At 38.0% G+C, this 26,825-nt stretch overlaps 1 protein-coding gene across 1 annotated transcript in view; it reads left to right on the top strand.

Moving 5' to 3' along the window:
* The window catches only part of DBX2 (developing brain homeobox 2), a 37,438-nt gene extending 20,322 nt beyond the window's left edge, over window positions 1-17,116 (top strand). Inside the window, exons 3-4 of the mRNA XM_055248042.2 lie at window positions 7,638-7,825; window positions 14,896-17,116. Coding sequence (XP_055104017.1) covers window positions 7,638-7,825; window positions 14,896-15,228 — 521 coding nt within the window. The 3' untranslated portion in view covers window positions 15,229-17,116. The remainder of the gene's footprint in view (window positions 1-7,637; window positions 7,826-14,895) is intronic.
* Window positions 17,117-26,825: the final 9,709 nt, after the last annotated feature.

The raw sequence follows: 26,825 nt of genomic DNA, 5'->3' as shown, positions 1-26,825 counted from the left end.
TAATTTTTGGCTTGTTATAAGGGAATGATTTCTAGCAAATCAAGCTGTTTGATAAGTATTATCTTGTGGCACTCCCAAATACAAGATTATGTAGAAACAGAAGGATAGACTTTCAATTTAAATCACACAGGTTTGGCAAATGCTGTGTCTTTTCTCTCTGAACTTCAGATCTGCAAAAATTACATCTCTCTCTCTCTCTCTCTCACACACACACACACACTCGAAAATAAGAAGGGTAAGGAAGCTCTTCATGAAAGAGAAGCCCCTGAAAGATAGGAGGTAGGAAGTCACAACTATGAGGAATATTGCAGCAGGAAAAGGTGAGCCCACAGGCAAGAACCATCCCCTATTTGAGGAAAATTGACTCCAGGAGGGAGAGACACAGACTCAAGGTTTGAAATGAGCTACTTTTGAGGAAATAGTTAATAGAGGCTGATGGTGTTGTAGCTAGCCTGTTGGAGAGGCCTGGATTAAACAAATGACCTCTTATCCCTTTCAGTTCTGAGAAGCTATTGAATCTATGTAAAAGGATGAAAGAATTCTGTTTCTGAAAGTGTTATTGGTAGCCCTTGGCTTGAGTTATCCTGAAATAATCATATTTTTTACTAAAAGCCTTGAGAGGTTTAGATTCAGTGGTGCTTCATAAACTTATGCTATCATTTTCCTTACAAAGTCTGGGGATACTGAGTTATGAATTAGTTTTTAATATGGAAAAACTGTAAACTTAGAAAGCAAACCTTAAACAACGTGGCTTGTTAGAAGTCGACTTTATATAGCACTCCTTGGCCTACCTCAGGGTAGCCCAGGTTGCGAGCAAAGGCTGGAACAGAACAAGAAACAGAGAGAAGGCCAGTGCCATGGCAGGTGCTGGAAGCTATGCTGGGGCAAAGAGTAGCACTGGACATGCATGATCCAGAAGCCTTTATAGAGCTTCTTGAAGCAATAGGTGAAAGGATATGGGACTAAGGAAGTGTGCCTGAATGGGATCAATGATCCAGAGATTAACATGAGTTATTGGTGAGTCTAAACATCACACACATTACTGGCAAGCTGTTCACAGTATAAGATGCTTTTGAATTGCAGTGGTGTAGATAGACAGGCCAGAGCTGCAGCTATTTGCTCTTGGTCTGATGTTTAGAAAGTGACTGGATAAGGTCTGTCTTTGTTTGGTAGTGCTTGCTGGCTGCTACAAACACCATTGCCCTGTCTTCAGAGTTAAGTCATGATTTCCGGAAGTTGAGGCAATAGGGAGAGGCGATGATGACCGCTAGATTGTCCAATGCTGTGTTTCTCTGTCTCCCCCACCCTCCCCTCCTTAACAATATCATGAACACACAGCATACCTCCATTTGTAGCGCCCTTCACTGGGCCCTTCACACAGGGCTGCTGGGGAAACGGCAATTAGGGAGCATGTCAGGATCCAGGGAATCATGACTTTGAAAAGTTTTCTATCCCAGGTCATTCTTTATTTTTATTTATTTATTTATTTTTATTTTTATTTTTTAAGATGGAGTCTTGCTCTGTCGTTTAGCCTGGAGTGCAGTGGCACGACCTCGGCTCACTACAACCTGTGCCTCCCAGGTTCAAGCACTTCTTCCTGCCTCAGCCTCCTGAGTAGCTGGGATAACGGGCACGCACTGCCACACCTGGCTAATTTTGGTATTTTTAGTAGAGACAGGGTTTCACCATGTTGGCCAGGCTGGTCTCAAACTCCTGACCTCAGGCAATCCGCCCACTTCTGCCTCCCAAAGTGCTGGGATTACAGGCACGAGCCACTGCGCCCAGCCTATTCTGGGTCATTCTGCTATTTTAATGTAACTCTTCCCACTTTCCCACTTCTTTCTCTGCCCACTCGTACCTTTGACAATCTTTGATGTAATTTGACAAAGGCAATGATTTGCCTCCGTCTGCTTTGATGTGTGACTTTAATTGCACAACTTAACTTTCTAGAGCCTAGTTTTTTTCCTGTAAACAACGGGGGTGGTAATTTCTTCTTCCAGGGATTGTTGTAAAGATTACATGACATAATGCATGTAGTTGGCACATATGTGAGCACATATAAGCCCAATATATGTGGAAGCTGCATAATAATAATAATATCCTCGAATTGATAGAGCCTGTAGCACCTTGAATTGGTGGCTTCAGCTTTTAAAGCCTCATTTCTGCTACATGCCTTATTCTCCATATCTGTTTCTTTTTATATTATTTGTTTATTTTTGTTTACCTGGAAATCTCCATAAAAGTCAGACATTTGTCATAAATTTATGAATAGTTGGATGTGTGTTTTGGAGACATAAAATTTAGGTGCTTATATGTATGTTTAGAAGGTATGAAAATGGTATGGGTTCATTAACATGTTTATGGTTGGATCCAGAGATTGCACATAAAAGACTGGTGGGTGAGCCATGGGAAGGAGCATCGATGGTGGTTTAGTAATAGCAGCATTGTCATATGCTTCTTGTAGGAACCGCGTTGCATCACTTTATGAAAGCAAGCTTGATTTGTATATTGAGATCAGTGCTCAGAGAAACCAGACAACTAGTAAGGAAGGAAAGAATATAATATTCTTTATTTTTGGTGTATTTTTTTGCTTGTCTATTGGTTGAGTTCTTGTTTGTTATAGGGCACTGAAACTTGAGGACCAGGCCCAGTAGTTAACCCTTTGACCCTTACTCCAGGTCTCACCTTTCAAGATCAAGGGCTAGTTTGGGCTCACGATGCCCCAAATGTTAATGTATATCACAGTGGCGAGAATGATTTATTTGTAGACTTTCTTGATGGGAATCTTCTTTTTCTTTACTTAAAAACAACTTATTAGGAAAACCTATGGGTTGCTATTAAAAGTTTTAGGGGCATTTAAATGAGTTTTATTTCCCCGCTATTTTATTTTAACATGTAGATCTTGGTGAAGAAAAGCCAAAATGAACAGAATCTTGAGACTTCCTTATACAAATTCTACTTAGAAAAAAAAAGGGTACATATTTTTTCTATTACCATAAATTTGTTTTAGACTCTGTATATAGACATAAAAGGTTTTATTAACTCAGAGGACATTTGCCTTTCTAAAATGCTAGGTTGCTTACGTCCTTCTTGCAAGGCTTCCCTTCACAAGTTATAACCTAAACTTGTTTCAGACACCCTTGGCCCTAATCTGTCTTTCCAGCTTTTCTCCTGTGTTCTTTCCAGTCATAAGCTGCAATCCAGAAATACTAGGTTGTGTGAGATTCTTAGATCTGCCATGTTTCACACTTGTCTTCGCCTGGCTTCATGCCAATGCTAATCCCTCGACTCTACCTGCCTTTCCCTCGATTGCCAACAAGAGGAATTGCTGTTCTTCTAGGTGCTGCTCTCTCTTAGGACCTACTTTGCTGACCATCCTAACTCAGTGGCTTCTTATCTGGTGCACTAATGCCTTCTGTGCTGTGGTCTCATCCCACTGTATTGTGGCTGTCTGTATTATTCTTGGACTTTTGCTTATCGACTGTGAACACCTTAAGGATGGATTGGATTCATCTTTGATTATCGCTCAACAACAACTCAGTAAGTGACTGGTTATTCCCAAAAGGGCTGCTACAATGCTTGCCTGTTTTCATTAGAAAATACAACCAAACTTAAAACATGGACAGTGGAGACGAATTATTTGTCCAGAATGCTACAATGCAATAACACAATTTTGTGTTTATTTTTGTCTTTTCAATTTTTTTCTCTGCATTTTTGCTTAGTTGTGAACATAATATACATCTTAAATATCATACTTTAAAAAATCATAGTGTAAGCACTTTCTTTGCTGCTGCCTAATCTTCATAGTCCTCATCTTTAATGATTCATTAAAATTTTACCAAGTGGATAATTTACATATGCATTTCTTTACCAGCGGATATTTATTTTTTCTCCTAATTTTTAATACTTATTGCTGTAATAATTGTATATTGGATACATTTACAAATTAAGAATGCCAGAATGCAGAGGAAAGAGCCACTAATTTGAATTCAGAATGTCTTGGTGCCAGCTTTGCTCTATGTCTTTTGTGTGTCTTTGGACCTTGACTGCTCTGAACATGTCTTCATCTATAGTGAGGGATATCTGTGGCATATGATTCTTTTGAAGAACAAATAAAATCCAACAATGAGAAGTGAAGTAGATTTGTGGGATCCTTAGTGAGCTAAGCACTGAAATTTTGTTATCTTATTTCATTGAATCTTGGGAGCAGCCTTATAAAATCAGCTGGAAGAGACTAAATAACTTGCCTTAAGTCATGCATGTAAGGGCTGATATCCAAACCAAGGAATGTTCGGAGAAGAAACGCACTTAGAAAAAAGATGCACATATTGAGATATTCAGAATATTTTTATTATTGACCAATATTTCATAAAACTGCTTAAATCTCTGATAAAGAATAGTGAATCTAGTTGTCAAAGTCTGACTTCAAGATATGATCTTGGCATGAGACAAATAATTAGTGATGTAAAAGGGGAAATAACCAACATCCTATGTGAAGATGAATGGAAGGGCATCAATGAAAGTAGACCTTCATAGATAATTGGGCTTGATGACATCTCAGGGTTATGGCAATTCAAAGGAGATACAGAGTTACAGAGCTGGAAGGAAAGAGGGAGAAGTTAGTGGTTCGTTTTGCGGAGTGAGAATGAATTGTAATGAGATGTAACCCAGGGCTTAGCCAGGAGATGTTTGTAATCTTTTAGACAAATAGAAAAGGAAGCTATCACATTGTAGAAGCCAAATTGACAAGATTTGTTGTCATTTTCCTTCTAAAATACAAATCAGATCATGCCAGTATTGTGTAGGCTTAGTACATTTGTTGTGGTATCTGTCTCCTGGGTTTGAAACCCTAGCTTTGTGACCTTGAACAAAGTTACTTAACCTTCCTAAGTTTCATTTTATTTCTGTAAAATGGAGAGAGTAATAGTAGCATTCATGCCATAGATTCAATGTGAGAATTAAATGAAATGATGCATGTCAGTGGCTTAACACAAAGTAAGCATTAACAGTGGTGTTCAGTGTATGTTTATTATTATGTCCTGCCCTGCTTCTATTGATCTTCATTACCTACCCAAACCCTTGCAGTTCTCTATTGTCTGACTCCATTCCACTTTAGAGGTCCAAATATCTTCAAAGGCCTGGCAGGTAAAAAGCAAGCTAAGCAAGGCTGTGGCAAACTGGGGCCACATGTTCCATCTAAAAAAGGGGCACCTGCTACTCACTCTGAGCCCAGTGTGGTTACCTTTGAAGAGGTGTCAGAAATCTGGACTTTATGTGAAACTTCCCGCTTTTTAAACATGGACAACTAAATCAGAATTCTTAACCAACATGCCAAGACCAAAAAAAGCCCACTTGCAGGCTGGATATGGTTGCCCTCTTGCAGCCTCTGCTTTATGCCCTTCCCCAGCCTTGAGGACTGCTTACTTTTCCTTGGATAGACTTTACTCCTTGTGCTTTCAGACATACTAGTAACTGTTTGAATTGGCTTTGGTTCTTCCTCTCTTTAACAGTATTGTTCTTTTAGACTTGACTCGACCTGACTGTTTTCTCTGAACTCATCATTTCCTCCTTTGTGATGCCAGTGCACTTTGCAGATGTTTCTATTCTAGTACTTATGACATTCATTTACTTGTTTATTCAGTAAATAATTATTAAGCACCAGAATGCATAGTAGCTGCCTTCCTGGTGCTATGTTACAGAGTAGCTGCCTTTCTGGTGCTGTGTTACAGAGTAGCTGCCTTCCTGGTGCTGTGTTACAGAGTAGCTGCCTTTCTGGTGCTGTGTTACAGAGTAGCTGCCTTCCTGGTGCTATGTTACAGAGTAGCTGCCTTCCTGGTGCTGTGTTACAGAGTAGCTGCCTTCCTGGTGCTGTGTTACAGAATGAGTGTTCATGGGTCACCCCTCCCATAAGAAGGTGAGCTCCTTTAGGGTGGGAACCGTGTGCTCTTTGTCTGGTTTCTTCAGCAATTGGCTCAGTGAGCCTGATACCCAGTGTATTAGTTTTCTATTGTTGCTGTAACAAATTACCATGAACTGAGTGTCTTAAAGCAACAAGTACTTATTATTTTATAGTTACAGAGGTCAGACCCTGGAATGGGTCTCATAGGGCTAAAATCAAGCAGGGGTGTGTTCCTTGTGTAGGCTCTGGGGAGAATCTGTTTCCTTGTCTTTTCCAGCTTCTTGAGGCTGCCTGTATTCCTTGGCTTCTGGCCTCTTCCTCCAACCTCAAAGCAAGAAAGTAGCATCTTGAAATCTCTCTCTGACTAGGACCTCCTAATTTGCGTCCCTCTTCCACTTATAAGGAATCTTATGATTACATTGGTCCCACCTGGATAATACAGGATACACTCTTCATCTCAAGGTCAGTTGATTAGCAACTTTAATCTATTTGCAACCTTAATTCCTCTTGTCATGTAACATAACATATTCACAGGTTCTGGGGATTAGGACATGGACATCTCTGAGAGCCATTGCTCTGCCTGCCACATCTGGGAAGCAGAATGAGTGAATGAACCATGAAAGCCTGTAAACTCTCAGAGCATAGGAACCAGTATTGTGCTAGGCACAAAAAGGCAGAAAGAGTAGCAAATGTCTCTGACCTCAAGGAGTTGATGATCAATGGAATTGTAGGGGAGTAACTGAGAGCCCTTCAGTTCTCTCTTCTCTTCTCAGATTAAACATCTCTGACTTTTTCAAGCTTTCCCTATCCCAGGTTTATGTCAGACCCCTTGTTTTGAGTTCCCAAATCTCCCTCCTTAGGAATACAACACATTTGTGATGCTAGTTCAATAAATGTCCTTCCACCATATTTTACAGGTAATGAGGGCAATTAAACGTATCTGTCTTACTTCTCAATGTGTAATATTGAGCAGAGTGTCTGGCATATGGTAAGTGTTCAAAATTTTGTTGAAAAAATGAATAAATAAACAAATAAAGAATTAGAGAAAAATGAAGTATTTAAACTACCTACTACTTAATCCGTATTGGGGCTTTGTGAGCTGGGACCTTGGGCTGTCTGATGTGGCATGCAAATTTGGGAGGACAAGCAAATGTACATTTCCCCTACAATGGGGAGCAAATAGTATTTATCAGATTCTCAAAGGCGTCTGTATTAGTCTGTTCTCATGCTGCTAATTAAGACACACCTGAGACTGGGTAGTTTATAAAAGAAAGAGGTTTAATTGACTCACAGTTCAGCATGGCTGGGAGGCCTTAGGAAACTGACAATCATGGCAGAAGGGGAAGCAAGCACATCCTTCTTCACATGGCAGCAGGAAGGAGAAGAATGAGAGAACTGCAGAGCAAAGTGGGGAAAAGCCCCTCACAAAACCATCAGATCTTGTGAGACCTCATTCACTTTCATGAGAACAGCATGGGGGAACCACCCTCATGATTCAGTTACCTCCCACGAGGTCCCTCCCTCAGCACATGGGGATTACAATTCAAGATGAGATTTGGGTGGGGACATATCAGGGTCCATAGCCAAAAATAAGTTAGGAAGTACTGCTTTAAGTGAGCAGGGTTGAAATGAGGTCATTTGGCCATAGTACAGAGTAGGAGGATACCGTATTGTCCTAGAAAGACTGACTTCTTTCTAAAGCTAACTGGGCTTTTGTATCTTTTTCCCTCAACTCTAGGAGAAGAGAGCGTGCTGCCTCTCCTGACACAGGACTCTAATTCCAAAGCTCGGAGGGGCATTTTAAGAAGAGCTGTCTTTTCTGAGGACCAGAGAAAGGCTCTGGAGAAAATGTTTCAGAAACAGAAATATATCAGCAAAACAGACCGAAAGAAACTTGCCATCAACTTGGGACTAAAGGAATCACAGGTACTAATGAGCAGGAAGATGTCTACTGCCTCTGATTTCTTCTGAGATCAGATGAAATCAGTTGTGTTCAGGGTGGTGGGCCATAGGCAGCTGCTTCTGATTTCTTAAGGCACACAATGGAATCCATTTATTTGGCAAATATGTCTTACACCAGGCATGGTGCTAGAGCCTGAGGTGTTCTTGAAATGCTTTTCATAATTTTTTAGTGGGTGGAGATATATGTCCCCTTTCCTATTTGGAAATAGGTCCATTTGCTGAGAGGTCTAGGTTTTTGCCATTCTATTACTTTATTTTCAAATGAAGAGAAATGCTAAGGATGTGGTAATTACATTATAAATCATTTCCTCTGTGTTCAGAGAAACAGGTAAATAATTCTTCAAAAAGCAGGAACCACTTTTACTATCTTTCTTTTCACTTCCAATCCAAAATCGAAGCATGAATGAGTGATTCATGAATCCTTCTTAATGGGTTTCATGATTTTGTTCTTTGGGTTTATGTCAAGTACAATTAAGCAGTTTCACATTTGCAGCACTTACATACCTTTCTTGTTCATTGAGGTTTCATATAATTGTGAATGGGACTTTCTAGCTTTTGGAGTTGTATAATACTCCATTTAAAGTTTGGCCTACTTATTACAAATAATATCATAAGGCACTAGAAGTTTCCTATTTAACCCTCCTTATAATTGTCATGTGAAATACACACTATAATAATCCCCGTTTTCTAAATGAAAAAAGAAGAAACTGAACATAGGTCCTATATCATGGAGGTTTTGGAGGTAGGCTCCCACCTTAGACAGCTTAACTCTGGAGTTTGTGTTCTCTTTAACCTAAAAATACCATGTACAGTTGTGCATAGAATTCACTGTACAAAGGCGTCTGGCCAAAAGGGGTAGTGGTGGCTGAAATGCAGCATAAACTCTGTTTGCCAGGTTGAGTTTTCTGTTGCAGGCCTACATCTGCCTGGATTTTTTGAATTAATATAAAGGGACTAAAGGGTTAGAGGAGGCTCTGTTCTAACCACCATGCTCTACTGTTGTTCCTCACTACAGGTGACCTGGTGGTTAATTTTGGACCTTATTAAAACCAGTTATTGGCCGGGCACGGTGGCTCACACCTGTAATCCCAGAATTTTGGGAGGGTGAGGTGGGCGGATCATGAGGTCAGGAGATCGAGACCATCCTGGCTAACGCGGGGAAACCCTGACTCTACTAAAAATACAAAAAAGTTTGCTGGGCGAGGTGGCGGGCTCCTGTAGTCCCAGCTACTCAGGAGGCTGAGGCAGGAGAATGGCGTGAACCCAGGAGGCAGAGTTTGCAGTGAGCCGAGTTCACGCCACTGTGCTCCAGCCTGGGCGACAGTGCAAGACTCCATCTCAAAACAAACAAAAACAGTTATTATTGGACTAAACTCTCCTTGACCCTAGGGTTGTCTTCACAAGCTGCTTGCCCTAACTTTGTCAAGCAGTAGGAAGCTGCACAAGGTGTGGTAGAGGGTAATTGGCCTATATTAGTCAGTCTGTGCTCTCCTCACTGTGTAATACTAATGAGTCCATAACCTTAATTGGTTGTTCTGTGCCTCAGTTTCTCACTTAAATAAAACAGAAACAAATATAGGAATTCTGTCTATATCACAAAGCAGTTTTGTTTATATAACAGATAAATCAGCGGCCAGATCTTGATGGTCTGTTGTGTGCAAGACACTGTGGTAGGTAGGCAATAACAGGGAATATTGATAAATACTGAATAAGACACAGTCTGTGCACCTCAGAAGCTTCCACACCCCATGGAAGCTCATAAAAAGTCTGATAAAACTATATAATAATATAGACAGTATCATGTGGTAGGTTAGATATACTGCCCAATAAGGGGATCGGCAGTTCTCAAAGTTACTTATCTCTCTGAAGCCTTATGTTGATCCTCATCTCTGCAAAGGACAGCTGTGTGATTGGTCCATATACTAGTCCTGGAAAGTCTAGTGGTGGAACTCTCTGATCTCAGAGGAGCTGTTGGGCCTGAGAGAGGACATCAGGGCAGCTCAGTGGGCCTGGCCTGCATCTCACTGGTGTAAGAAGCTCCTATAGTCAGAAGGGAGAAAACAGGCAGGTTTGGGAGTTTGGAGAGCCTCTGTTTGAGTTGAAATTTGAAGTAGATGTTAAAAGATGGAAAGCAGTGGAAAGTAGCTAAGTTTCATCTGACAGTGCTCTGAGAAATTGTGAAAATCTGTGATAGTACATATTGTGGTCCCCTAAAGAGACTTTTGAAAAGAGAATGCAACAGCCATATATAAAAATTGTGGGGTATGACCACAATCTCTCCTCCTGCCTAAAAACAACTATTTTCCTATTTGCTTGCCATCTTGTGGTTCTTATCCATAGGCACATGGTTTTACATAGTTAATTATATTGTGTTTAAAATTCAGTGCCTCAGGAGTGAGTACTTTTTGTCTTATTGAATTTGGTAGAGTATCTCAGAAGTAATTTAACATTTTCTTATTTGTAAATATATCCATTACACAAATGTATCAATTACACAATTGTATTATATCAATTATAACATTACAATTACAATTTGTAAATATATCAGTCTTATTTGTAAATATATCAATATATCAATTACAGCATCTCGGAAGTAATTTAACATTCTCTTATTTGTAAATATATCAATTACATGGTATTTATTATGGTAAATTCAATTAAAAAGGAAACCTGTAAAGATAAAAGTGAAAACTCATCTTACTCTGCTTGAATCCAATTCCTTGGTTACTTCTGTCATTTACAAATGGCACTTGTTTGAATTTTTGACACATCATGTATTATTTTAAAAATAAATTTATATATGTGTTGTATATGCATGAACATATAATAACACAAACACTTGCATGCTTACCATGCGCCTTACATTTGATGTCAATTAATCCTTACAAAATTTTTATGAAGTAGCTACTTTTACTACCTCTGTTTTACAAGTGAAGAAGCTGAGACTTGTGTGTGTGTGTATATATATACATATATATATATACATATACATACATAAAAGTCTAATCATACTATGCATGTACTTTGACATTTTGTAAAGAACAGTACAAATCACCTGTATATCCAGCTCACAGATCTAGCAGTAGAAGCCAGAAGATCCCCCAAGTATCTCCTCCCACTCACTATCTGCTCCTTCCAAGGTTATCCTCTATCGTAACTTCTAACTTCTTAGTTATGCCTCTTTTTGTACTTTTATATAAGTAGTAGTATGCAGTGTGTAGACAAAATGTGGTATATCCGTATAGTGGAATATTATTTGCCCATAAAAAAGAATGAAGTACTTACTGATAATGCTGCAACATGGATGAACCTTGAAAATATACTGAGTGAAAGAACTCAGTTACAAGGACCACATATTATATGATTCTGTTAATTTGAAAGTCCAGAATGGGGAAATCTATACAGACAGAAAGTAGATGAATCTGCTTAGGGCTGGGGGAAACAGGGAATAGAAAAGAGATAGCTAAAGGGTGTGGGATTTCCTTTTGAGGTGATGAAAATATTCTAAAATTGGTGATGGTTGCATTATCTGTGAATATATGAAAACCATTGAATTGTACATTTTAAATGGGTAAATTGTATGGTATGTGAATTATAGCCTCAATAAAGCTATTAACAAATTAAAAAAGTATCATTCAGTAATTTATGTGAATAGAATCATATATGCTTCTTTTACTTAACAGTATGTTTGTGAGAATCTTCATGTTGTATGTAGTAAAAGCTCATGTGTATTCATTGCTGTGTAGTACTACCATCATGTAGTACACCACAGTTCATCCATTTACTGATGGTGGGCATGTGTATTGTTCCCAGTTTTGGGCTATTATGAATAATGCTACTGATAATGTGTATTTGTATTGTTTAGTGCTTTTTTCCTTTTTGAATATTATGGATTGCTTCCTTCCATGTCAGTACATACAGATCTACTTCATTTTTTTTGTCTTTTGTAACAGACCATCATTTCACCATCCTCAATTTTAAGTTACTTCCAATTATCACTATCACAAATTTTTATGCACTTCAAAAATATTTTGTAAGAAGAGAGTGTGAGTGGGATTTATGTGTAAAAGTGTATGTACATTTAAAATGTAGCAGATTAAAAATTCCTTTTATTGTATCAAATTAGATACTGACATATGAAAATTTCACTCTTACTAACAAGTAGTCCCTTTTTGCAAAACCTGCACCATTTATGATTTTAAAAATGTTGCCACGCTCATGGGCAATGCTATTTGTTATTTTTCAATTTGAATTTTCCTAACTACCAGAACGTGAGGGGCTTTTAATTGTTGTATTGGCCATTTGTAGTCTGTGAATTGGCCTTTTCATGGCTGCATCTTTTTTTCTATCATATTGTCTTTTTATTGATATGTAGCAATACTTTGGCTGTTAGTCAAGAATTTTGGAATATTATGGTTAGTATATTTTTCCTGTTTCAGATGTTGCAAAAGTCCTTTCTAAGTTTGTGGCTTTTTTTTATTGAGGTAAAATATGCATAGCAGAATTTATCATTTTAACCTTTTTTTAAGTGTTCAGTTCAGTGACATTAAGTACACTGACACTGTTGTGAAACCATCACCACCATTCATCTCCAGAAATTTTTTCATCTTGTAAAACTGAAACTCTATCCATTAAACAATAACTCACCATTCCCCCCTCCCCCACCTCCTGGCACCCACTATTCTACTTTATGTTTCTGTTAATGACTATTCTAAGGCTCTCATATGAGTGGAATAATATGGCATTTGTACTTTTATCCTGGCCGGTTTTACTTAGCATAGTATCTTCAAGGTTCATTTCTGTTGTAGCATGTGCCAGAATTTCCTTCCTTTTCAAGGCTGAATAGTATTCCTTTGTATGTATGTACCACATTTTATTTATCCATTTATCTGTTTCTAGATGCTTGGTTGCTTCCCATTTTTGGCTATTGTGAATAATGCTGCTGCGAATATGGGTGTACAAATATCATTTCGATTTCTTGCTTTTAGTTTTGTTGGGTAGTTTTTGGCTTTTTCATATGTTTATACAGAAATTTCTCACTTTTATGTATTCAGCTCCTTTTTATCTTTTCCATGTATCCTCTGTTTTATGTCATGCTTATGAAAACATTCGTCTCCCCAAGACTGTCATGATAATCTCTATTTTCATTTAAAACTTTTGCAGTTTTGTTTTTATATTTAGCTATTTAGTCTATCTGGAATTTGTTTTTGCATTTCTCGAGAGGTAGAACTTTTATGTTACTCCCCAAATATGCATTTGTCTCAACACCATTGATTGTGAAGAAACTCCTTTTATGTATTTTTTCTTTGAGATATCACTTAACAGCAAATATTTATAGATATACAGAAAAGCTAAGAGAAGAGGAAATAACGAATGTGATGACAAAGGCAAGAATCACTAATGAGAACAAAAAACTGTCTCAGTGAAAACCCATTAGAAATACTTGGCATGCTTTCTAGGAATAAATGCCCACTGCAAACAATGAATGAGTTCATGAGTAGAACCAACTGCTCTGGTGTGTGCACATTAGTTCTGTTTTCGTATGAAAAGCCTTAATCATGGTGTTGTGACTGAGATGACAGTCTTTTGTACTGAATTGCCTGGGGTGGATTTCTTTTGTTGCCATTTTGAACATTGCCAATCAAGTAAAAAGAATGAAGAAATTGTTTTGCCAATCTGGAATGAGAGCCTTAGATAAAATTTTTTTCTTTACTGAGAGAAATACTTGGTTGATATACTATAATAATTATTTCTTTGGGTAAAAATTTTCTAGTTTTTGTTTTAAAAGTAGAAATCAACTAAATTGTTAGTGTAAGGATGTGATGCAATACACAGGAAAAGACATGATTGGCTTTTAAGATTCCAGGAAACCAGTTGTGAAGTTTTCAGCTCAGGCACAGTTGACTACACAGTGTATAAAGAGGGAGGTTGGTAATAAAGACTCAAGTGGCATGGGTTGGAGGAAGGTATGGTTCAAATTAGGAACCACCATCATAAGCACTTTTGGCTTAATTACAATTAGTTATTATTTATTGAGCCTAATTCTTACAGTTTGATAAATCCTGGGAGTAATCAAGACTTGGAAACTGTATAAAGCCTGTAATTTATCAAAGCATTACAAAATGGATTCTTAATTTAGTCTCAGAAAGCTCCTGATGAGGTCTGAATGTTTATAAGAGCCTGGGCCCTGGAATCAGACAGTCATGGATTCTAGTCTCAGTGCTTCCATTTCACTAGCTGTGTGACCATAAGCTAATCTCTCCAAACTTCAGTTTTTTTAACATGTGAAATGAGGACTTCTTACAGCCATTGTGAGGATCAAATTATAAAATCCATCCCGAGTGCATAGCCTGATGCCTGGCACAAAATAAACACTCAAATGCTAATACTAGCCCATATATTTCCTTTGAATAAATAATTCAGCACAGACTAGATGATGTTTTAAAATATCTAAGAGTTAAATGAATTTTGAAAGCTATCAGACTTACAGGGTGTAACCAATTTATCACAGTTGTTTTGTTTCAAATGTGTGTATGGGGACATTAGATTAAGATACTTTTGGCAGGGCATAGTGGCTCACGCCTGTAATCTCAGCACTTTTGGAGGCCAAGGAGGACAGATTGTTTGAGCTCAGGAGTTCAAGACCAGCCTGGGCAACATGATGAAACCCCGTCTCTACAAAAAAAAACATAAAAATTAGCTGGTTGTGGTGGTGCATGCCTGTCATCCTAGCTACTCAGGAAGCTGAGGTGGGAGGATTGCTTGAGCCTGGGTGGCGGAGGTTGCAGTGAGCTGAGATTGCACCAGGGTGACAGAGAGAGAGCCCATCGCAAAAATTAATAATAATAAAATAAAATAAAATACAACGGGATATTTTTGAAGAAGCCCATGTGAAAAGCCACAAGGACTTTTTGAGGTTGGCTCTCATAATAAGGTATTCTGTAGAAGGGATAGTAGAAGCAATTACAGTTTAAAATGCTGAAGTAAAATAACCTGGAATAAGTGATCATTTTGTGCAATTATTTTGTCAATAGGTGAAAATTTGGTTTCAGAACAGAAGGATGAAATGGCGGAATTCCAAAGAAAAGGAAGTGCTTTCCAACAGGTGTATCCAAGAAGTAGGTCTTCAAGAGGATCCCCTCTCACGGTCTGCTCTGGGTTTCCCTTCTCCATGTCCTTCAATATGGGACGTCCCCCAACAGCACTCAAGTCCAAGATGGAGGGAGAATTCTCCAGAACCTTCAGAAAGACTAATCCAGGAGAGTTCAGGGGCACCACCCCCAGAAGCAAATTCACTGCAAGGTGCCTTGTATTTATGTTCTGAAGAAGAAGCTGGAAGCAAGGGTGTACTTACCAGGGCCGTCTGAATGGAAGCATTCCTCCGTGTTAATTTAAAAGAACGCTTAATAGTAACATTTGGACTCTAATGCCAGCTAGCTTGTACCTCATCAGTGCTTAGAGCCTAACAACTTTGGAGCGATATATGAACTAATGCTTTAGGAAACCCACTCCAGTGTTCTCTTGTTTGGCCCTGGACTCAGGCTTAATTTGTAAGTGGAATAGAATCTCCCAGGAAGTATGACAGAACTGAAAAGAATGAGAGCAACAGCTGGGTCGGTCCCTGCTCTGAGTATGTGTATATGTGTGTTTGTCTCTGTGTGTGTGTATATACATAAATATCCATTAAAATGTATTAGTAGAAACTAGTTTCTCTAACTATTGCATTGAGTAAATTCACTTCCTTTTATGTGAAGAAAACTACCATTGACAGAATGTTATTAATTTTTTGAAAATAATGTAAAATTTGGACTTCAGTGCAAACTTTCATACCCCAAAAACATGTTTTTAAAAATTCTCAATTTTCTGACTTCTTTTGGTATCCAGCTGTAGGTGAATTTTAACACCTTAGCTCAGCAGTCCTCAACAAATTAGCCACTGCTAGATACATATACTGAAACTATATATTTAAAATGAACCTAACAAGCGCATTAGAAGAATTTCTGTATATAACTATTAGTATCCTTAATCTCCAAGTCTCTGGACCATCGGGCCATCGAGAGGGAGATACCCATTTAACTAATAATTATTGTTTGATCTCTTCTCTGTAAAGATGGGCCTAGACCAGGGTTTGCAAAATAAAACGGCTTTAAGAGCCTGTCAGGGAAATAGAGGGTATGGCCCACCTACAGATTTTTGAGTCAAGTAATTTTTCAAATACTGTATTGGCCAAACAACATATCTATGCCAAGAAGTTTGTGACCTCTGGCCAAGACTAAAGAAAGCCGTGGTGTCACAGTTCTTAAAATTTTTCTATCTGGACTTAAAACCACAGTACTAACAGAATCAACGATGATTTCCGTTTGCACTTCTAGTTAGGGACTCAATTTTCCACTTAGGTGGCATACACTTTATATATCAGGTTATTTTTATGTATTAACAAACACCACACAGATGTTTTGTGTTTTTTGACTACCCTGAAATTATATCTTTCTTAAATTGCATTTCTGGTAACTGTTTGCTTAATTAATCCAGAAGTTTTTACTCCAGGACCAAGAAGAAATTATGTTTCACTTTGAAGGAAATGAAACAAAAATAGGAAATGATGTGGTTTTGCATTAAACTCTTATCAATCTGTGGACAAGAAACACTATCAGAAGTTCATTAAGTGGCATTTTGTTAGTGAGTAAGCTGCATAATGATGGTGGCTTCTAATTTGCTGAACTCCGCTAGAGTCTGAGAAGTTAACGTCTTTTGAGGGTTTAGTGTTTAGAAAAGATATTTCAGGAGATAACGGTTTTAATCAACAGCAGGAAATTATTTTGTATGAATAGAATTGGACTTGGTATGTCAACCTGTGTCTTTACCACATGATCTTTTACTTAAAAGTCATTTTAGAAGCGTGTCTCAGTGCCTCATTGTGGGGGATGGGAGCAGGGATCTGCTGACAAAAGTTAAAATTTAAAACCTGTCTTAAAATGATTTATAGTATGGTTTCTATTCTTATAATGTTAACCTCATTTACATTTATAGGGTACTTCCTATGTGCTAGAGACTGTGCTAAGCATTTAGGGTGGATTAGCTCATCTAATCCTCATGGCAATAACCCTATGATGTAGACGGTAATTACTATCAGAATTCCTGTTACCCAGACAAGGAAACTAAGGCAGAGTATGGTGGAGTAATTATCCAAGATCATTAAGTTAATAAATGGGATTTGAACCCTGAAACTCAAGTTTTGAATCTTGGAATCTTACTAACCATGTGGGGATTGCATACCAGTGTGATGTATTCACACAGCTATGGGATGCATTGTAAGAAATACATTTTGCGGATTGCAGTGAGACTTATTAAATTCAGAAGCTTTACCATCTTACTTGGGGAATGATTTTATCTTCAGTATTGTCTTTTCTATTAGATTTTGAACTTTAAGGAAATTAAGGAATTGCAAAATCCTTCAACTATGAAGCCTCTATAGAAAATAGTCCCATAGGAGTGTTTAAGCATGATCACTGTTATCATATGTATATATATGTATATATATCTATGTGTGTGTGTATATATATATGAGTGTGTGTATATATATATATATATTTATCACTCACTGCTAAAATCATAAAATGCTTATCTGTGGTCAGTGTTTCTTGAGAATAACTTGCAAATCAAATAAGAGACACCTCTGTCATGGCCATCTGATAACACAGGTTGGGCTAATTGGTTCTTATGATCTTCCCTCAGGGCCTAACCCGGCAGAGGCATCTAAGACCCAGCAGAGGCATCTCACTGTAAAATTAGCTTGATATTCAAATAGACAAATCAAGCTTTTAATTGTTTTCCACTTTGGAATGTGTTAGCACTTAGGAAAAGTATGCTTTAGATGGATATATTACTGGTACTTGGGAAACACACATAAAGATACACATACAGTACACATATGTGTTCCTGGTGTGCTTTCACTTTGCCTTCACTTCCCTGAATGGCTGGAGAGAGTGGCTGAGCCCCCTATCCTGTTGAAGGGTCTCCCTTCTCTCTTGTGCTCGGCTAACCATCCTTCCTCCCTTCATGTAATTATGTATTTTTCTCTGCCATCTAGATGCAGACTCCTTTTCTTCAGTTGATCACATATTAGTAGATTTGTTGACTGCTTTCCAGACAAATAGTGCTGTAGTGAGAGCCAGGGCCATAGAAGCCTGGAGGCCGAAGCATTTTAATTTAAAAAATAATTGTCGAAAGGATCTTAATCAGATGAGAAAAAAATGATGAGCATTATCCCCTAAGCTTTCAGAAAGATAAATACTTAGTGTCGGAGATATATAAACAGATTCGGGATGATCCCTGGCTCTGGAGACAACGAAGACCATGATCATTAATGTTGAAAGGGCAGTTCTATTTTCTTAGTAATATGGTGGTTTGAATGGGGAAAACAATTATTCAGTCCAGTGGTTCTCAAACTATAAAAGTGCATGTCCATGAACATGCCATACCTTCCAACCAGTTTTGGATATGTGCTCAGATTTGGACATACACTTCATACGTACTGCTTCAAAATCCTGCCACACCGCACCTCTCAAGAATAATTAATATACACTTTTGTTCACTTTTCAAATACAAGTCACAATTAAACATGTTTGTCCAAGCCACAGGTGTTCTTTCTGGCCCCCTTCTCTCCACTTTCTGATGCATTCCTTTAAAAGCTACATACTCCCCAGTGTGCTGCATGACCCCTCCCTTGATGACTAATGCTTCCATGAAACCCATTCTGTTGCATACATAAGCTTGTTAGACACTGCGTTTCGGCTATCTGAAATTCCCCAAAACATTTTTTCTTTCTAAATTTCAGCACTTACTGGGTACTATGTGTGAAGCCTTATCCAAGCTCTATGTAAACAAGTATGATGAAGCGCATGGTTCTTGACCTCAAGGAGCTTATAATCTAGTCTTCTTGCCAAGAAGAAATTCTGTGACATTTTCCATGCCGCTGGTGATGGGATCCAGTGAATTCAGGGCAAACAATAAGCTCCTGACATCCTCCAACACCTCGTCTTCCATTTGCAATGCAAGGTTCTTCCATGATCCACCATGCAGAAAAATGCAAGCTGCTTGACCCTGCTGCTTTTCTGTGCTGTCCCTCCTCCATTCAGGCCACAGTGGACCCAAAAGGAGCCAGAAAGAGTCCAGGGAAGAATTCAGTAGCTTCCTTTTGTTCAAGGTGTACCCTATTTCTATTTTCCTTTCCACCTTCTCAGCCTCAGATCAGCCTATACCTATGGTAAGTGGGACGAGAGAAGAAAAAGCAAATAATACAAGTGGAGGGATATCAGGATGAATGTTCTTGAATACATACGGAAAATTTTGCAGAATTAATTTATGTCCTTTACAAACAATTTCTGAAATAAGCAACTACCCTAAAGACATAGCAATAGTCTAACAAAGATGGCCCTTAGTTTCCAGCTACTACTTCAGTTCTATTACATTATTATTTCTGGTTATAAAGAAGCACACTTGAAAATATAGCTAACAAAGTAAAGTTCATATGTAATTCCACCATCTGGAGATAGCCAACTTAGCTCTTTTGTGAAACATTGTTCAGTCATTTTTTGAATGTATATATATGTAATTATGTGTGTCTAAACAAATTTGGACCATAGTGTATATCCAGTTTATTCTACTATTTTTTACTCAATTTTGTACACAGAACATTGCCCCATGTCATTAAAATTACTTGAAACTGTTTATGACAGCTGTGTAACATCTCCTTGTAGCTCCTTCACTTCTTGAGGTGGACCAGGGTGTGGGGCTAGGAGATGATGGGTCACAGAAAGAATGATCATGGGCTTTTGTACCATAGAATACACTTAAGAAAAGTAATCTGATGTTTATCATTTATTTGAACTAAACGAAGCCTCAGCAAACATAAGACTTAGAATGAGAACTGAAGAAATTTGGGATTATACTTTTAGTGGTGTTAAATATAGTGTATCAAACACACCAAAGGGAGAGTCTCTTCCAAAAAGCCACCGTAAAGCTTATCAAAACATATCCCATCCATTCAAAATTCAAGAGAGTGTACACACTTGGATTTGAGTCCATAGCCAGCAGCAAACATAATAATGTGGGATAATATTCCTCTGTTTTATTGTGCTTTGTAGTCAAACTGATACATTATTCAGCTTTTTGAATATGTATTATTGTCTACAAAGTGGGCAGGAGTCAAGCAAACTAATGGGGATCTGGCATCTGTCACCACTCCAAAGCCTGAGGTGATAAGTCTGGTTTGCCTATTTAGTCTCAAATCTCTCACTTGTTACAAATTTATGGATTTTCTCTCCAAGTTGCTTAAATAACAGAAGGGGATAGTCTTTCAGGATCAGAATGTTCTAAGGTTAAAAGGGAGCTGGGAAACATTTAATGTTATTTACACCTAAAGCAGAAACATCAAGTCCTTGATATTAGTCAAAAGCCAAAAACCAGGCACGCCAAATTTGAATAAAATAGTGATATAATTAATACATAATGTATATCTCATTATTTCACTATGAATGCCATGTCACTCAAATACTGAATAGGCATTGTAGTTTCCTAGGTCTGTTGCAACAATTACCACAAACAACAGTAATTTATTCTCTCACCGTGGTAGAGGAAAGACACTTAAAATCAAGGTGTCAGAAGGGCCATGCTCCCTCCGATGCATCCAGGAGGCAGTTTTTTCCAGCTGTTGGTAGCTCCAGCTCCAGCCATTCTTTGGCCTGGGGTTGCACGACTGCATTGTCTACCTCTGACTCCATATGGTTTTCTCTCCTATGTGTTCTCCCTATATGTCTGTGTCCCAAATGTCCCTATGCCTTTCTCTTAAAAGGACACCTGGCATTGGATTTAGAGCCAACCCTAAATCCAGATGATCATGTCTCAAGAGTCCTTACTTAATAGCACCTGCAAAGACCCTTCTCAAATAAGCTTACATTCACATCTTCCAGGGCTCAGGACATGACATATTTTTTTTTGTGGGGGTGACCACTAGTCAACCTCCTACAATCATATTCTACAATATCAGAGGAAAAGGCTTAGAATGAACAAAAGCAAAAGACTTAGACTTCCTTGGAAGTCCTTGTCATGGAACTTGACTAATATTGCTTTGACTTCAGCTTTTGTACCAACCACGCAACGCAATACTTGCAAGAATATCTGGGATACATAAATTGTTGTAAAAGTTTCCTCCAGTTTGGATTTCTTTCTATACTGGGAAAATTTAAGAAAATACAATGCAAATTTTTCAAAGCCCTCACATGGATTCCAGATGTTGATCATTTAATCCAAAAAGGTGTTTCCTTATTATACAAATGTGGTACACATCAAAAAATTGGCATTGTTTAAATTATGACTCACACGTGAACCATTGTTTTTTTGTGATGTAGTTATTTTAAGTGATTCATTAAACAACGCCAATATTTTGGACACATACCATATTTGTATAATGAGGAAACACTTTCTTGCATTAAGTGGTCAACATCTGGGATCCATGTGAGAACTTTGAAATTTTAAATAAAGACAAATTAGCATGGCATACATTTTCTCAGAGATGCAACTAGCTGGTAATCAAAAGACAAGGTGAACTTGATACTACATTGTGATTAAGAAAATGGGATTTTGTTGACAGAAGCATCCAATAACGTTTAGCATTTTGAGGATGGCATAAATGGAAGTATAGAGTGAAATGCAATAATGGGCTGTGTTGAGTCAGGGATCAAAAATCAACTCAAGTGTACTCTCTTAGTAAAAATGTAAGTTATTAAATACTTTCTGGAGGGCAATTTGGTAATGCAAGCAACTCGAGTTTGCCTATGTGGTTTGTTCTGAGACAGGGTCTCACTCTGTCACCCAGGCTTGACTGTAGTGGTGTGATTATGGCTCACTAAAGCTTTGACTTCCCAGGCTCAAGCGATCCTCCTGCCTCAGCCTCTGGAGTAGCTGGGACTACAGGCATGCACTACCATGCTTAGATAATTTTTTTTTTTTATTTTTTAGAGACAAGATCCCACTATGTTGTGTAGGCTGGTCTCGAACTCCTAGGCTCAAGTGATCCTCCACCCTCTTGCCTAGGCTTCCCAAAGTGCTGGGATTACAGGCAGGAGACACCGTGCCTCATTGAACATGTGCTTGGCCAATAAGCACATATTAAATGAGCATACTCTTTGAACAGACAACTGCATTTACTGGAATTTATCTTAAGGAAATACAAGGATGTTCGCTCTCTATGCACAGACACACACACACACACACACACACACACACGCACACGCACACATTAGACTTTCTTTTTAGAGCAATTTTACGTTCCTGGAAAAACTGAGTGGAAGATATAGAGAGTTCTCGTATATCCCTTACTCCTGCATATTTACAGCCTCCCTCACTGTCAACATCTCGAACCAGATTGGTATATTTGTCACAGTCAACAAACCCATATGACACATCATTATCACTCAGAGTCCATAGTTTACAATTAGTGTTCACTGTTGGTGTTGTTCAGTCTATTGGTTTCGACAAATGTATAATGACATACAGAATAGTTTCATTGTCCAAAAATCTTCTCATAATATATTTTGATAACAATAGGGCTTTGGTTAAATCAAATTTAGCAAATTATATAATGAAATCCTATGTGGCCATTGAAAATAATAATGTAGAAGAATGATATATTTAAAAATGGCCATGATTTATTGTTAAGGGGAAAATAGACTACAAAATGTTAATAGCCTAATATTTGTGTGTGCCTATGTGTATGTGTGTTTATGAGTGTGTGTGTGTGTGTGTGGGTGTAGGCATGTGCACACAGCTTTAAAGGAATGACTGTATGCCCATATATTAACTGTGGCTATTTCTGGATAGTGAGGTTAAAGGTGATGTTTGCTTTCTTTTCCATGTAGTCTGTTTTCTGAATAATGCACTATAAATGCATATTGCTTTTAAAATCAGAGAACACGTCTTGACATGGATGTCTCACAGACGTCTCAAATTCAAATGAGCCCTTTTCTCACCTTAAATCATCACCAGTATTTCCTTCTCTCAATATATAGCAAAATAACCAGTTGCTGAATTCAGAAACTTGGGAGTCAGCTTGACTCTTTCCTCCCTCTCTCCCCTCATATGCAATTAATTACTTAGCTTTATCTATGCATTTCCCTTAACATCTCTTCACTGATTCCTTCTTTCTATCACCACAGCCGCTAATGCATTGCAGATCACCATTATCTCTTGCTTGCTTCTTGTTTCCTAGAAATCTCCTTGCATTCCTTCTAGCTCTCTGCCAACTCCTTCCCCAGTCTGTAGTCAGAATGATTCCTCTAAAATGCAAATCTCATTGAATTAGGGTTCTCCAGAGAAACAGAACCAATAGGATCTATATGTCTATATCTAGCTAGCTAGTTAGATCTATGTATCTATATCTATCTATAGATGTATAGATATATAGATACATGAGAGGGGATTTATTATGGAAATTGGCTCACATGATTATGAAGACCAAGAAGACCCACCATATGCCATCTGCAAGATGGAGAACCAGGAAAGCCAGTGGTGTAATTCAGTCTGAGTCCAAAGCCTGAGAACCAGGGATCCCGTTGGCAGGGCTGGCTTCTTCTGAAGGCTGTAGGGAACAATCCATTCCTTGCCTCTTCCAGATTTTGCTGGCTCCAGCATTCCTTGGTTTGTGGCTGTATCACTCCAATATTGGTCCCTGCAATGACATGGCTTCCTTCTCTTCCTTCTGTGTCAAATCTCCATGTGCCTCCCTCTTACAAGATTGCCCTCAGGGCCCTGTTAGATAATCTAAAACAATCTTTCCATCGCAAGATCCTTAAATTAATCACATTGCTAAAGAGACTCTTTTTCCCAATGAAGTAAGATTTACAGGTTCTAGGGATTAGAACCTGGTATCTTTAGGGAGCCACGTTTTCAGCCTACCACAATTAGTATAATATTTTAAAATATGCTAGTCTGTTACAATTAAGACTTCCTCTTAAAACTTTTTCTTGGTTAAGAGTATATTTTCGTATTATGATTCTATAAACATATATAAATCTTCTTCATGATAAAGAACTTCAAGTCGTAAAGAAATATAACCAGAAGACCTAATACCATTGTTTTAATAGATGTTATTGTCTTCTTTCTATATATTGTAAAACTTTAAGTTCCTTTCATATAAATAGTAGAAATTGGTCATTTCATTGCTTGCTTGTGCTAAAAGGAATTATACATTAATTAAAAGCTTTTCCTATCCTTTTTACTATCTTTACTTATTTTAAGTTCAATTTATGTTTTGTTGTATAATCCTTTCAATTATTTTCTATAGATTTTCTAATCATTACATTTCTGAAATGTTACTCCTCTTTATCTTATTTCATGTTATTCTTTTTTTCACTTTTATGAAATATCTATAGTAACTCTCTGTGTGGTATTTATCCATGCTACATTGTTTTTACTTTTATAATGTTTGTCTTGATTTACTTCTAGAAATTTTCGAGTTTTTTAACTTTAGCAATGGAATTTATTGAGCTTGTATTGTGACTCCCACAGTTATTTATTAACTTCATGTTTCATTCAAAATTGATTGCATCTTCCCCTCCAAATGAGCTCCACTTCTTATACATTTAGACTCAATAAATACACTACCTTCATCCAGACATCTAAATCAGAAGCCTAGGAATAATCTTGAATATCTTTGTCTGTCTATTTGTCTCTTTCTGTCTCCTCCATATAGTTTATCACAAAGTACAGTTGACTGTACATCCTAAATGTTTATTCATTTCTTTCTATACTGCATACACTACTTCATTCCAGGCCATCATCTCTCACCTGGGAACAACATTTTAACTGGCCTCCCCATTGCCAGTTAAAGAAGAGACCAACTAGCAATAGTCTGTTATTTAAATTCTCTCCTGATTTCTCTAAAACAGGGATTTGTGTGTGTGTGTGTTAATAAATTTAATTTATAAATATTGCCCCATTGCCAGATGATGCTATTTCATTTGCTAATTTGAAGAGCGCAACAGCAAGGGATGATTTATCAATGCAAGTACCATTCTGATGTGTAACTGCTGTTCACAACTCCATGAATACCTTCTTATGCAGATGAGAGAGTTTTGCTGAATCGAAGGTATAGTTTAATTTAAAAAAAAGTTGTTTAAGCTTTGCCTGTAGTCATAAACTTCAGTCTGAAATTAAATATATATTTTCTTAGTATTTTTCTTCATAATGATCTCTATCCCAGTGTGGTTATAAGAAAAATAATTAACAACCAGGTTGCCCCCCTAACTGCTTACACACATTATCTCATTTATTCCTGACAATAGCTCTATAAAGTGGATGTAATTATCTCCATTTGCAGATGAGAAAAGTGAGTCTGAGAGAGGTGTGGCAAGTTGGTTGTTTTTGTTTTTGTTTAAAGAGACAGAATTTCACTTTAAAAACAGGGTTTTTAAACCTTGGCGTTAGTGGCATTTGGGGCCAGATAATTTTTTGTTGTGGAGGGTTTTCCTGTGCCTCACTGGATGCTTAATAACATCCTTGGCCTCTACCCATGAGCAAATCCTCCCTTACCACAGTCATGACAAGAAAAAATGTTCTCAGACATTGTCAAATGTCCCTGGGTGAGTAAGAAGGATTGCCCCAAGTTGGGAACCACTACCTTGAAATATTGATTTGATCATGTCACTCCCTTCCTCCTATTTCAATAATTCCTTATTTAATTCATTCGCCAAATATGTGCTGTGCACAGCTCTGTGCTAGACTACAGGAATATGAAGGTGAACAAGTGAGATGTGGTCATTGCCCACGCAGCTTGTATTCTATTTCAGTAAACAGACAATCTCAGTCCACAAAAAAAGTATAAATTATAATAAGCTCTCCAAAAAAGCAAGGTTGGGCTGAGGCAAAATTTACTCTGATTGATAACATTTCAGGTCCATCCTGGAGGATGAGAAGAAGCTAGATATGCAAAGAGTGGAGGGAGGAATGTTCCAAGCAGAGAAAAAATCATGTGCAAATGCTTTGAAGCAGAAGAGCATGCTGTGTCTGAGGAACTGAGGCAAGACCTATGGGGATGAGCGTTGGTCAGCAAGGGGGAAGGAAGTCTATAGACTTGAGCAGGGCTAGATCAGGCCCAGTTGCAGAAGGTATAGTAAGGGGTTTGGATTTTATTCTAAGTGAACTGTGCAGTCATGGATGGGTGAAGGAATAATCCTATTTAAAAAATTACTTCCTGCTATGTAGAGAATAGAGTGGGAAATGATGGGCAGAAAAGAAAAGGGAGACCAAAAAGGGAAATGGCAGTGGCCTGAACAAAGCTGGTAGCATAGTAGGTAGAAAGAAATGGATATATTTGAAGTAGGTTTTGAAGGTAGATTCAGTAGGTCTTTCTGATGGAATAAACGTGATGGATGAGAGAAATAAAGGGATCAAGAAGATCCTGAGGCTTTTGAGCTAGGCAAATCAGATGGGCAATGAGGGCATCTACTGAGATGGTGGGAGTATGGGGGGTTTGGATTGGAAATTCAATTTTGGACTCATTAAGATGGTAAGACTTTCAACTGGACATTGGTTAAGGTTGGTTATGGGTCTCTGGGATTAAAAAGAAACATCCATACCGGAGATATCAACTTCAGAATCATTAAAATATAGGTAGTAATTTAAACTATTGGATGGGATTTTTTTTTAAGTGTAAATAGAAAGGAGAAGAAGAGAGCCCCTGAGTGATTCTGAGGAGCACCAACAAAGAGAGTTTGCAGGAGATATCAAAAGAGAGTCAGGAGTAGCAAGCGAGGTGAGAGGAAAAGTAAGAATACATTATTATGTCAGGGAAGTAAACAGAAGATTCTTAAAAGAAAGAAGTTAGTCTCTTCTGCAATGCTGCTGAGAGGTAAGATAAGGACAGGGAGAATTTATTTGAACTGACAAGAGAGAAGATGATAATAAT

This window comes from Symphalangus syndactylus, chromosome 17 (genome assembly GCF_028878055.3).
Source record: "Symphalangus syndactylus isolate Jambi chromosome 17, NHGRI_mSymSyn1-v2.1_pri, whole genome shotgun sequence".
NCBI lineage: Eukaryota > Metazoa > Chordata > Mammalia > Primates > Hylobatidae > Symphalangus > Symphalangus syndactylus.
This window is presented reverse-complemented; position numbering and strand designations above follow the sequence as displayed.